General features: G+C 40.0%; 1 protein-coding gene across 3 annotated transcripts in view; it reads right to left on the bottom strand.

Annotated features, from left to right (window-relative positions):
• Positions 1-5,949: 5,949 nt before the first annotated feature.
• GRHL1 (grainyhead like transcription factor 1) overlaps positions 5,950-13,789 on the bottom strand; it is a 56,358-nt gene continuing 48,518 nt past the window's right edge. For all 3 annotated transcript variants that reach the window (XM_075341104.1, XM_075341103.1, XM_075341105.1), the window contains exons 13-16: positions 13,003-13,091; positions 12,734-12,819; positions 10,517-10,581; positions 5,950-8,323 (exon numbers count right to left, since the gene is read on the bottom strand). In XM_075341104.1, coding sequence (XP_075197219.1) covers positions 8,209-8,323; positions 10,517-10,581; positions 12,734-12,819; positions 13,003-13,091 — 355 coding nt within the window. In that variant the 3' untranslated portion in view covers positions 5,950-8,208. The remainder of the gene's footprint in view (positions 8,324-10,516; positions 10,582-12,733; positions 12,820-13,002; positions 13,092-13,789) is intronic.

Below are 13,789 nucleotides of genomic sequence, written 5' to 3'. Positions count from 1 at the left end.
CGATCAGCTGATCGCCCGCTCGGCCGGCTTTTGAGAGAGATCAGCTGATTGTTCTCTCTCGTTTTTATACTGAAATCATTTCACCAATGGAATCCACTTTCTCATGACAATCAATTCCATTTGTCACCCGTTGTACAACGCATCAGTCACAAGTGTCAAGCAACGCAGGTGACGGATGCAAAAAAACGAAAATGTGAACATAGCCTTATAATAGTGGAAAATGTGGTGATTATAGCTCATAAGGGCAGACAGTGTGGAGGTCATAAAATATAGGAGGCTAATTTAGGGCACAGAATCAACATATCGTTATGCAGAGGGCAATATAATATAATTATTTTTAAGGGCACTGCGTGAAGACTGGAGAAGAGGGAAGTCTGCAGAGACAATCTATGCTTGTTTAAAGTCGTTATCATGCCATCTGAACAAGATGCAGACGAAAAGAAGAGAACAACTTTACTCAGAGAAGATGTCACCTATAAAAGGTAAAAAGACTCATATGTGATAACAACTAGGGTATAACAATATACAGTGCTGGCCAAAAGTATTGGCACCCCTGCAATTCTGTCAGATAATACTCAGTTTCTTCTTGAAAATGATTGCAATCACAAATTCTTTGGTATTATTATCTTCATTTATTTTGCTTGCAATGAAAAAACACAAAAGAGAATGAAACAAAAATCAAATCATTGATCATTTCACACAAAACTCCAAAAATGGGCCAGACAAAAGTATTGGCACCCTTAGCCTAATACTTGGTTGCACAACCTTTAGCCAAAATAACTGCCAACAACCACTTCCGGTAACCATCAATGAGTTTCTTACAATGCTCTGCTGGAATTTTAGACCATTCTTCTTTGGCAAACTGCTCCAGGTCCCTGTCCCTGAGATGTGAAGGGTGTCTTCTCCAAACTGCCATTTTGAGATCTCTCCACAGATGTTCTATGGGATTCAGGTCTGGACTCATTGCTGGACACTTTACTAGTCTCCAGTGCTTTCTCTCAAACCATTTTCTAGTGCTTTTTGAAGTGTGTTTTGGGTCATTGTCCTGCTGGAAGCCCCATGACCTCTGAGGGAGACCCAGCTTTCTCACACTGGGCCCTACATTATCCTGCAAAATTTGTTGGTAGTCTTCAGACTTCATAATGTCAAGTACACGGTCAAGCAGTCCAGTGCCAGAGGCAGCAAAGCAACCCCAAAACATCAGGGAACCTCCGCCATGTTTGACTGTAGGGACGGTGTTCTTTTCTTTGAATGCCTCTTTTTTTCCCTGTAAACTCTATGTTGATGGCTTTTCCCAAAAAGCTCTACTTTTGTCTCATCTGACCAAAGAACATTCTTCCAAAACGTTTTAGGCTGTCTCAGGTAAGTTTTGGCAAACTCCAGCCTGGCTTTTTTATGTCTCGGGGTAAGAATTGTGGTCTTCCTGGGTATCCTACCATACAGTCCCTTTTCATTCAGATGCCAACGGATAGTACGGGTTCACACTGCTGTACCCTCAGACTGCAGGGCAGCTTGAACTTGTTTGGATGTTAGTCGAGGTTCTTTATCCACCATCCGCACAATCTTGCGTTGAAATCTCTTGTCAATTTTCCTTTTCCTTCCACATCTAGGGAGGTTAGCCACAGTGCCGTGGGCTTTACACTTCTTGATGACACTGCGCACCGTAGACACAGGAACTTTCAGATCTTTGGAGATGGACTTGTAGCCTTGAGATTGCTCATGCTTCCTCACAATTTGAATTCTCAAGTCCTCAAACAGTTCTTTGGTCTTCTTTCTTTTCTCCATGCTCAATGTGGTACACACAAGGACACAGGACAGAGGCTGAGTCAACTTTAATCCATGTCAACTAGCTGCAAGTGTGATTTAGTTATTGCCAACACCTGTTAGGTGCCACAGGTAAGTTACAGGTGCTGTTAATTACACAAATTAGAGAAGCATCACATGATTTTTCAAACAGTGCCAATACTTTGGTCCACCCCCTTTTTTATGTTTGGTGTGGAATTATATCCAATTTGGCTTTATGACAATTTTTTTTTTTTCCCTTGAAGACAAATTAGAAGAAGATAATAATACCAAAGAATTTGTGATTGCAATAATTTTCAGGAAGAACCTGAGTATTCTCTGACAGAATTGCAGGGGTGCCAATACTTTTGACCAGCACTGTATATGCACATAGACTGTCCCTATAAAACTTAAACACTTTATTAAATCACTTAAAACCACACCGTGATTATTAAAAGTGCACAGGATAGATTGCTGGCCCTCAATAGCTGCACCTATCTGTGCACTGCCTAACAGCGGGGGTTGGCACCCTAAAAATGCGATATGGCACCCCTACTCCGTGACGACTTTCACCGCAGCCCCTGAAGTCCCTGCCGGAAAAAAGGTGCAGGGCCTAAGATAAGTGCAACAAACAAATTAGCGTGGCAGGTGGACAGTAGGGAGGAAAATTCAAAAACTTCTCATTGATGTGAATAAAATGGTAATTTCAAGCCTCAACGAGTTTCTCCCAGAAGTGGGGTCCTCAGGAGACCAATAGTAAACTACAATGGTGGTTCAGGAAAACCCTCTGTAGCCTAATGGCTGATTCAAAGGGGGATCCTGTTGATAAATAGCACACTGCAGACCCAAATAGTGCTGGTGTCCAAGGGAAAACACCCTATTCAATGAGATCACCTATAAAAAAGGTACCTGCATGTAAAGGTTTATTTGTAGTAGTGCCTGTGTGTCATCAATACTGTGGTTCCGGAATGGTTTACGGTGTGAGGATGGCCGGTAACAACAACTCCCAACATCTCCCTACCATTTTTAAGGATATACTAGGAGTTGTAGGTTCATGCAATATAATTGTATATAAGGCTGACTTGACATTCAATTGATTGCTGTACTACGTTTTGTGCTTGTAGTCAACTAATGATGGTGGTTCTGGATTTACAATGACAAGCAAAAGGGTAACAATGTTTTTAACCTTTGACCTCCCATGTCCAGCCACTACAGCTGTGTTTGTGCTTGAGACGACCTTCATTTTATCGACAATCATCTTGGCTATTTCATACAGAAGTCTGACTTCCAACTATTTAGCATATGATTATTTATGCAGATTCTTGTCACGTCACTGCATTGTTACCATTTTGTCCTAAAAAAAAAATAATAATGTAAATTTCAAATTAATTTTATTTAGTTAGTATTTTCTAAATTTAACTTTGGCTTTGAACACTGCCTGAATCCTTCTGGGCTCTTGATCAAATTCAAGCCTGTCTCAACCAAAATCTGTTTCCAGGCCTCTTGTACACGTTCCCAATGTTGGTGTATACTGGTCGCTCATTTGGGTATGTATACAGCTTTTTCTTCAACTCCACTCCCAAGTGTTCAACTGGGTTGAGGTCTGGGGACTGTAGGGGGTCAATCCAGCACCTCAACTTCATTGTCATTGAACCATTTCTTCTCCAATCTCAACATACACTTCCGGTCGTTGTCTTGCTGGGACACTCTTTTGTCCTTTTCATAACATAGTACTCGAGTATACGAAATAACCCGTTTTGTAGGATACTCACATATAGTTCAGCATTGAGACCACCATCGATCCTCCTCAAGTACTCCATGCCTTTGGCTCTGAAACAACCCTATATCATCAGGCTTCCTCCACATAATAGTTCCTTCCAATTTCTCAATTTGTTAGTCTTTTTCCCCTGATTTCTTCCAGACCTATCAGAGCCGTCTATAGACTTTCGCCTCATCGCTCTAAATCACCCTTTGCTAATCGTCTACTTTCACTTTTTGTACTTCTTTGCAAACTCAAGCCAACGCTTCTTATGATTATATTGAAGTCAAGGCTTCACCTTTTTTTAGGCCACCATTCCAGGACTTCTGTAATGAGCATCGCACAGTGCTTGCATGGACATCTGTGATCTTACTATTATGAAGCATACGAGCCACCTCCATCGCATTTGTCTCACCAGAACTGATAGACCTTGTAATGAGCCGACTTGTTGTCCAGGCAAAATATCGGAGTCATCACCTCTTGGCTTTTGAATGGATGGACGGACTTCATTTTTGTATTCTTCCAACTGGCATGGTCTCACATGATGCAGTTTGTCAATTTTCTTGGCCAAGAGACAGGTATCTATGAGCCGGTTCTCTTTTCTTAGGAAATCTTCATGGCTGCTACTCGATTCAAACCAGTAACCTTTCATTTGGGAATCCACGTAGCACGTAGTAGAACGCTGAGCTACAGGGAATGTGAGAACAGGTTGTAATTTGTAATATACAGGAAGAAAAAAAAAATTCAAACACCAGGAGAAAAACAGTAAAATATACGGATTCTTGTTAACTAATCATATATTAAATAGTTGCAAGTTAAAAAATCATGTATGAGATGGTCTAAAAAAAAAAAAATGAATCTCATGCTCAAAGATGTAGTGGATAGTGAGACATGAACCCTGAATATCAAAAAAGGTCAAAATATTGTTATCCTTTTGCTTGTCATTGTATGCATGGATGATTGTTCTGGTGCTGTATTGAGGATTGTGGTGTTGTATTTATATACTGATGATAATTTTGGTGTTGTTCTGGTTATGAATACATCACCTAAACCACCATCAGTACAGCAATACATAACCAGAACCACCAATAGTACAGGAATACAGCCCCAAACAACCATCCCCATATGAATACATAACCAGAACCAACATCAGTACAGGAATACTACACAAGAACCACTATCATTTTTTTGCAAGGTTTATTTCTCACATGATGGAGGCAAACAGGTATATTATGTTATCTATAATGGGGTCTGTTAAGTTTCCATTAGGATATTTGACAAAAGCTGGACACCTTAATTGAAACCAAAAGGACTCGTATTATATTATAGTTAAGTAACATTACTTTAAATGACTATCTTGGGTCTGACATTTAGGGGTACTTTGCACGTTGTGACATCGCTACTGCGATATCGTGGGGGTCAAATCGAAAAGGGACGCAAATCCGGCGACGGTAACGACATTGCAACATGTAAAGCCTAAGAGAGAAGATGAACTAGCGTGAAACAGTCAAAAATCGCTGATCTGTATCAAGTCGTTCATTTTCATGTCGGTGCGTCCGCAGGTACGATGTTGTTTGTCGTTCCTGCAGCTCCACACATCGCTGTGTGTGAAGCCGCAGGACCGACAAACATCTCCTTACTTGCGCCCACCGGCAATGCGGCAGGGAGAAGGCGGGCGGGATGTTTACATCCCGCTCATCTCCGCCCCTCCGTTTCTATTGGCTGCCTGCCGTGTGACATTGCATGACCCGCCCCGAGCAACGTCGCAGGGCAGGTAAGTGCGTGTGAAGCTGCCGTAGCGATAATGTTCGCTACGGAAGCTATCACAAGATATCGCATGTGCGACGGGGGCGGGTACTATCGCGCTCGGCATCGCTATCATCGGCTAGCGATGTCGCAGCGTGCAAAGTACCCCTTAAAGTTTAGGAAGGGATGAATATCAATATTTATTCCTTATAATGAGTGAATGGTTCACAAACAAATGAGAGATTCCTATATCAAAACTATGAAACTGCACGCCTCCCCCAAAAATAAGTGGAGAAACACTTTTTCTTTAAAATCATAAATTAAAAAAAAAAAAAACACTGATCAAAAACAACTGATGAAAATCAATTACTTTTTTCTGTGAGAAAATATGTCGGACGTGTGATTGAGCCCTAACTATAAATGAAGTTTTGAAAAAAAAAAAAAGAAAGAAATAAAATAATAATAATAAATAATAATAATAATAATAATAATAATAAATAGACACCAACATTTCAGAAAATGCATATAAAATGTATAATGTAGATACAAATCATACATAGGAGACGTGTCAGAAAGCAGAAGTCATACTTGTACCAATTTACCTATAAACCACATACATTTCCCGCATTACACAGTAACAAATAAGATTTTCACTTTTACACATGATTTTTATAATAATAATATCCCTGAAGCAGAAACGTAAACCCTTTCTCTATTATTCTGAGTCAATAAAAAAGGCACTTTTTAAAATATCCAAATATATAAAATGTATATACAAAAGAAATAAAAAGATTTCCAGGATCTATACATTCAGAAATATATATACACAGATAGTGGAGGAGTGCTGGGAGAACGAGGTTTGCTGGCCTGGCACTTTAATGAAAGTATCCCACTACTCCATGAGGTTGAGTTTGGCGTCAAAACGTTGTATGAAAAAAAAAAAAATTAGGAACAGTAGCAGCTCCCCCTGCCCTCCTGGCTATGCCCGGTATTGCATTTAAAATGTGACACTTTAGCTGGGAGGGAAATGCAGACTTTACTATTCCTTCTAATGTCAGATTAGTGTTTCATTATGTGGATTTTAAACAATTCTGCCACTGACAAGTCACTGACTGATGACTGACAAGTGGCGAAGGTACAGTGCGGCAGGGTCCAAATTTCTAGAGCAAAATGGTTTTAGTTATTAGTTATGAAAAAAAATAAATTATTATATTTTACAGATGTGATGTGTGAACCCAACTGTTGTAGACTGGACTACAGAAAGAAGGAAGGAAAAAACAATCAAACACCCAATTACTGCAAAAAGGTAAAAAGTTTATTGAAAAAAAAAAAAAAAAGAAGATGTTAAATAGCAAGGATTGGGTGAATGTGCATAGACTAGCAGTAATTGCATTAAAAATAGGAATCTGTTTTTAGCATGTAGAGCAATATGTAGTAGTAAAACACAATCTAATTGCATTATACAAAACCGCCACTAGAGGTCACTAACATCCCCCAGATAGAACTGTGCCACAGCTAAACTCCAAATACATATACGAGTGACCAAAATTGGCTGTACACCCATTTAGATCACATACAGAGCACAGATCATAAAGTAAACATGCAATGAAGGGAGGATTGAAGATGTGGCGGTATTGCAGAGTAGGTCCAGAAACCTCAAACCCAACGTGTGTTTCGGTAATGTGAATTACCTTCGTCAGGGGTGTAATTCATATCACCGAAATGCGCGTTGGATGTGAGGCATCTCTTTATTTTTTGTCAATAAACTAACTTTTTGCCGTAATTGGGCGTTTGATTGTTTTTCCTTCCCTCTTTCTGTAGTTGTTCTATAATAGCGATTTGCCAATATTTTATGTCTGTCCCCATATATCACATCATATAAACATTTAAATAGTTTTGGGCAGTTAACATGCTCTGACAACTCTTATAACCAATATATATGGACTTTTACTGCTTTTCAAGATTTTCAATTGTTGTAGACTGGAGTTAAAAAAGCAAAGCTTTGAGCAATTTGATAGAGGTCACAATTAAAAGCATCAAACTTTGTACTGTGGGATGTGCTAAAAACTTTTAACATTTTTCACAAAATTAAAAATAAAAAAAACAAAAAACAAATATGGCTTCCAGTTGATCTGGAAAAGTCATTTTCCTATTGTACAATATGCATCATGCAGAGCCCAATACAAACTTCCTGCCTAAAAATGGTATAAAAGAAAAAAAAAGCAAGCACACTGGCCCAAGAAAATGGTATTTGGGCAATTGTTTTCTAAACGCGGACACTTCATCCCATTGGTGCCTTTGTTACATAAATTATGGTCCCTTCATTTGGCACCACACCTCTAAAAAAAAAACAAAAAACAAAAAACACACCCACCTCACCAATATCCACATGCATACTAGACTTCTATATATTATATATGTAATCAGATCATGTGTATGTACACATATACAAACAAGTTACAAAAAATATATATATTGCACTTCTTATATATACATAGTCGTTGGGTTTACAGACAAAACCCGATTTTGTTCTTCACATACAAAGGCACTTTTTTTTATATGACGTAAAGCCTTTTTTGCCTCTTTGCGTCTCGCTGTAGGCTTCTCTCTGCCCAATTTGACCTTGTCCTTGACAGAAAAACCTTAAACCTTTCAAAAAATGGTCACATCTTGAGATAAACATGTAGTTCAGTCTTGGCCTAAAATTTTGGGTCATGTTACACAATCTTTTTTTGGTCTTCTAACATTTGCACAGATTCGCAGGTCTGGCTCACATTGGTGAAGTCCAAGAAGGCAAGGAAGTTAAAAAAAAAAAACAAAACATTTTACAGGACACTTTGTAGAAGAGGTCTAGTTTCCTTCAAAAAGGAAGGCGACCCATTATGTCCAGTCTAAGAGCACAGGGATGGAAGAGGGAAAGGTTAGATTTCTGTGAGCGTCAGTTTGTACGATCCTCCGGACTCTTCGATCTGAAGCTGGAAGGTGTCTTCATTTGAATAATGTCGGATTATGTTGTCGTCCATGTTAACCAGGATTCTAAGTAAGAAAAATGATAAATAATGATGTTATGTGTTTGTGATAATCATGTCATTCTATGAGTACAGAATAGTGGCCACAGCAATTTATTCAAAAAGTTGTTGCCTACTGGAACGGCTAAAATGTATACTTGATCATCTCAAGAAAACCTTAAAAATGTGAAGTCCAATCATAATTTCGAGCAAAATTAGTTGATTTATTTATTTGGGAGAAAATTATTATGATACTGTATGTAATTCTCTCAAATCTCTGCTCATTTGAGGCTTAGGAGTCCAGTGGGTGGAGCTAGCTGCTAATCACAGTGTAAGACCGCCCACCTGACTGAGCAGAGAATAAACAGGTGAAAATATACTAGCTGTGCTTAATCTTATCACAAATACAGTTGAAACCAGAAGTTTCCATCCACAATCTATAAAGACATCTGTAGGGTTTTCTCACTAACATGAAATCAGAATAAATCTTTCCCGTTTTAGGTCAATTGGGAACCAAAATTATTTATATTTGCCAAATGCCAAAAAAATGAGAGAGAGGAAATGTGTTAAGGCATTTTTATTACTTCTGCAATGTTAGGTTTCCATCCATTTAATTAGTATTTGGTACCATTGCCCTTACACTGTATGACTTGGGTCAAATGTTTTGGATCTCCTTCCACAAGCTTCTCACAATAGTTGGTAGGAATTTGGGCCCATTCATCCTGATAGAACTGGTGTAACTGAGCCATGTTTGTAGATCGCTTTACTTGCACCGGCCTTTTCAGCTTTGCCTATAAATTTTCAATAGGACTGAGATCAGGGTTTTGTGATGGCCACCCAAAAACATTAACAGTTATCCTTAAGCCACTTTGTAACGAGTTTGGCAGTATGCTTCGGGTCATTGTTTATTTCGAAGACATATTTCTGCCCAAGCTTTATGTTCCTCGCTGATATTTTGAGATGTTTCTTCAGTATCGCCCCAATCTTCTTTCCTCATGATGCCATCTATTTTGTGAAGTTCACCAGTCCCTCCTGCAGCAAAACAACCCCACAACATGATGCTGCCACCCTCGTGTTTCACAGTTGGGATGGTGTTCTTAGGCTTCAAAGCTTCTCCCTTTTTCCTCCAAACATAACGATTGTCATTATGGCCAAACAGTTCAATTTTAGTTTCGTCAGACCACAGGATAGGTCTCCAAAAATTAAGGTTTTTGTTCCTATGTGCATTCGCAAACATTAAATCTGGCTTTTTATGTTTCTTTTGGAGTAATGGCTTCTTCCTGGCAGAGTGGTGTTTCAGGCCATGTTGATACAGTACTCATTTCACTGTGGATAATGACACAATCTTACCAGCTTCCGCCGGCATCTTCACAAGGTCTTTTGCTTTGCTCTTGGGTTGATATGCACATGTCTGACCAAAGCACAGAACCTGTCTCCTTCTTGAATAGTATGATGGCTGGACATTCCCATCTTGTTTGTAATTGCGTATAGTATAGTTTGTACAGATGAACGAGTGACCTTCAGATAACAAAATTGCACCCAAGGATGAACCAGACTTGTGCAACTCCACAATTCTCTTCCTGAGATCTTGGCTGATTTCTTTTGACTTTCCTGTGATGCTACACAAAGCAGTGTGTTTCAGGTGTGCATTAACACACATCCACAGATGTGTCTCTAAATTAACTCCGATGTTGCAAATAAACCTATCGGAAGCTTCCAAAGACATGACATCATCATATGGGCTGTCCCATATTGTTTACAAGGCACATATTCTTAGTGTATGTAAACTTTTGGCTTTGCAGAAAGTAATAAAAATACCTTAAAAACGTTTTCTCTTATTATTCTGGCATTTGGCAAATAGAAATAATTTTGGTTCCTAATTGACCTAAAACGGGAAAGGTTTATTCTGATTTCATGTCAGATAGTGAGAAAAACATGCAGATGTGTCTTTTTAGATGGTGTATGGAAACTTCTGGTTTCAATTGTATACATTGGTTGGGTTTATAGGCTAAGTCAAAACACATAATCTAGCCTCAAATTTATATGACAGCAGGTGAGTGACGATCATTATGCCGAATCTTTCTATTAAACCACCATCACGTTTCTCCAAAAATTACTCGCCCGATGAATACCCCAAAGAAATGTAGACTATTGAACAAGTGTTACACAAGAGCAAATTATGTTGGAACATGACAGATCTCAAGTACACTGGGACACTTACCCCTTTTTACATTTCTTAAAGATTTTTCCAATTTTCTCAAAAGGTACTTCATATTTTTCAGAGATCTGGAGTAGGGAAAAAAAAAATTCTTATAATTTTCAGAGAAATTAACAAAACTAATAAAAAAGGTTACGATTAGGTGGATAACGCACTTCACTTGCTGGTTTTGTTAAGAAGAGGAAGGGAAATAGTGTAAGGGATGCAGAGGCTTGGAAAGTGCTCAGACCTCGCCCCAGAGCACTTAAGAGGTTTCCACTACTTTACATTGATGATCTATCCTTAGGATCGGTCATCAATGTCTGATCGAGAGGGGGCAGACACCCGGTGGCTCTGCCAATTAGCTGTTCTCGGTGCCATCGAGGCTGCCAGAAATGCTCAGTTCCGAAGCTGCCAAGTCAAATGATAACGGAAAACAAGAATGCCGCGGAGACACCATCACATCTTTCTCAACGCTGGTAGGAAACTAGCCAGGTCTTTCACCGGGAAGGAACAACCACGGGAAGGGCAGTTTGCAGTCAAGAAAACTGCCTATACCAAAACATGGTATCCATCCACAGACCGCTGTTTCGGGGTATTTGCCCCTCATCAGTGTGGAGTAGGAAACTGGCTAGTGGGTGCAATGCCTAGTGTAGAAGACTACATCGGTAAGGATGGTTGACCTCGGGGAGATAAACATCCAACACCACAGAGACACCATCACGTTTTTCTCAATGCAGTGACACTAGAACAAGGCCCCCTTGCATATTTTCCCAGGGGGCCTTGTTCTAGTGTCACTGCATTGAGAAACACGTGATGGTGTCTCCGCGGTGTTGGATGTTGATCTCCCCGAGGTCAACCATCCTTACCTAAATGATAACGGAAAGGCCGGGTACGGCACATCCACCTCCCATTCAAATCAATAGGAGGCGGATATGCAGCACACGGCCACTATCAGTTGACGGGCAGCTCCGGAGCTGAGCATTTCCAGTTGCCTGCTGCCGTGACAGAGACCAACAACAGCTGATTTACAGTGCAGAGTATTGGACCCCGGCCGATCAGACATTGATGGCCTATCCTAAAGGTACCGTCACACATAACGAGATCGCTAGCGAGATCGCTGCCGAGTCACGGTTTCTGTGAGGCAGCAGCGATCCAGTTAGCGACCTCGTTATGTGTGACATCTACCAGCGATCAGGCCCCTGCTGTGAGATCTCTAGTCGTTGCAGAATGGTCCAGGCCATTTTCTTCAAAGGCGATGTCCTGCTGGGCAGGACACATCGCTGTGTTTGATGCTGTGTGACAGGGTCACAGTGAGTGCCGAGATCATTATACAGGTCGCTACTGCGACCTGTATTGTTCCTGCATCGCTGGTAAGATCTGACTGTGTGACATCTCACCTGCGACCTCCCAGCGACTTACCAGCGATCCCTATCAGGTCGCATCGTTTTCGGGATTGCTGGTAAGTTGTTGTGTGTGACTGGGCCTTAAAGATAGGCCATCAATGTAAAGGTAGTGAACAATCTCTTTAAACCTTGTTTGCATATGAATCCACTGAAATAAAACAGTGATTTAAGTCAGGGAGCAACAGATTGTATTAGTAAAACGATGGTATAATCTTTCAGAAATCAACATGCCTATATAAAAACAGTTGGAGGGAATGGATAATTCTAACAGACTCCTTTAAAAGGAATTTGTCAGTAGTGCCCAATCACTCACCCAAACCATATATATGGACATTATATCGTAGGTCTTTGACATTTAAATTCATTGATATCTTTAGATCTTCTATCTGTTGCTGAATTCCCAAATAATTGTGCTCTGGGTGTGTCAGAGCACCTAACAAGTCTCTGCCTCCCAACGTTGTTTCTCCACGCAGCACCAGATCCTATAGCTTGATTGACAGTTCATTGTCCAGTTTCCTTGCCTAGCTATAGATTGCGCTAAAGAGGCTGGGAAGGCAGAAGATTGTGAAGTGCTCTGACCCACTTAACATCTAATTTGCATACAAATTAAATTGCTAATTACTCTGGAATGCAGAAACTGTAAAACGGAACTCCAGCGACACCTTTATATGTTCTGAGACCTGCATGCCTTATATCTGCTTTGGGAGGGGGGAGGATGATCTGAAGGACATATTTATCAAAAACTGAATGCGGGAGAGTAAAAGCAAGACAAGTAACAGTTAGCGGCCAGAGCGGCACTGCTGGAGAATGAATGTTATATAGCGCCAACACTTACCGCTTCCATCAACCCTTTTAGAGATGGAGCTTTTAACATAAGGGCATCAAAGACTTCTTCGGCTTCTCTCCTCACATACAACAACACTAAAAAGGGAAAGCAGAAAGAATATGTTATCAGGAAACCATTACAGCACCATAAAGACCGATCTAACACAAACAAGAGCATATGCCAGGCACTGTCAATAGCCAGGGTACCTCTAATGACAGGCAAATCTCAGTTTTGTAATTTGACAGAATGTAGGAAAAAGCGGATTACTGTAGAGTTACCTCTCTTTGGCTCATCCCCTCTTGGCATCTTGACGGGGGGCGCTGTGTAGTCTTCTTCCTGTGAGAAAGGCACCCTCTTCATCCCCGAGCTAAAACCAGAAAATACAGTGAACACATTATATAGAAGTGTAAAAAGGTTATAGAACAAACAGAAAAAAAAAAAGCTAAAACTTTAATAGCAGAACTCAATTTAATAGGAATTCTCCAGGAAAGAAAAAAAAAAAAAAAGAAGAATGCGAATACTTTTAAACATATCTTCAACCAAATCACATTTGTCTATGGAAGTTATTACACTTGTACGTTAAAATGGCCGACATCTTGATACATTGATAGAAACGAGTCCTAAAATGTCAGAAGGACAGGAGCCCAGGAGCCTGTGCAGCAGGAAGCCCAAGCCCCACTCATGAGCTCCTGTCCTAGCAATACTGTAGGTAAGATGTCAGTCAGTGTAACAAGAAACCGCACTGAGCACCTACCCCCCCCAGACAGAACCAATGTGACCTAACGTATTTAGGAGTATAATTATATTATATTACACATACACACATAGCTCTGGATAAAATTAAGGGACCACTTCAAAATTGTCAGTTTTTCTGATTTTTTTTTTCCTGAAAATGGTCAAAATAACGAAAAAAAAATTGCATTGCTTTCAGACCTCAAATAATGCAAAGAAAACAAGTTCGTAATCATTTAGAAACAACAATAATAGTAATGTTTTATTTAAATTAAACTTTGCGAAGGACGTATGACTGGGAAAACAGTTGCGTCCTTCTGCTGAGGCAATGTT

This window comes from Anomaloglossus baeobatrachus, chromosome 3, assembly GCF_048569485.1.
Source record: "Anomaloglossus baeobatrachus isolate aAnoBae1 chromosome 3, aAnoBae1.hap1, whole genome shotgun sequence".
NCBI classification, from domain to species: Eukaryota; Metazoa; Chordata; class Amphibia; order Anura; family Aromobatidae; genus Anomaloglossus; species Anomaloglossus baeobatrachus.
This window is presented reverse-complemented; position numbering and strand designations above follow the sequence as displayed.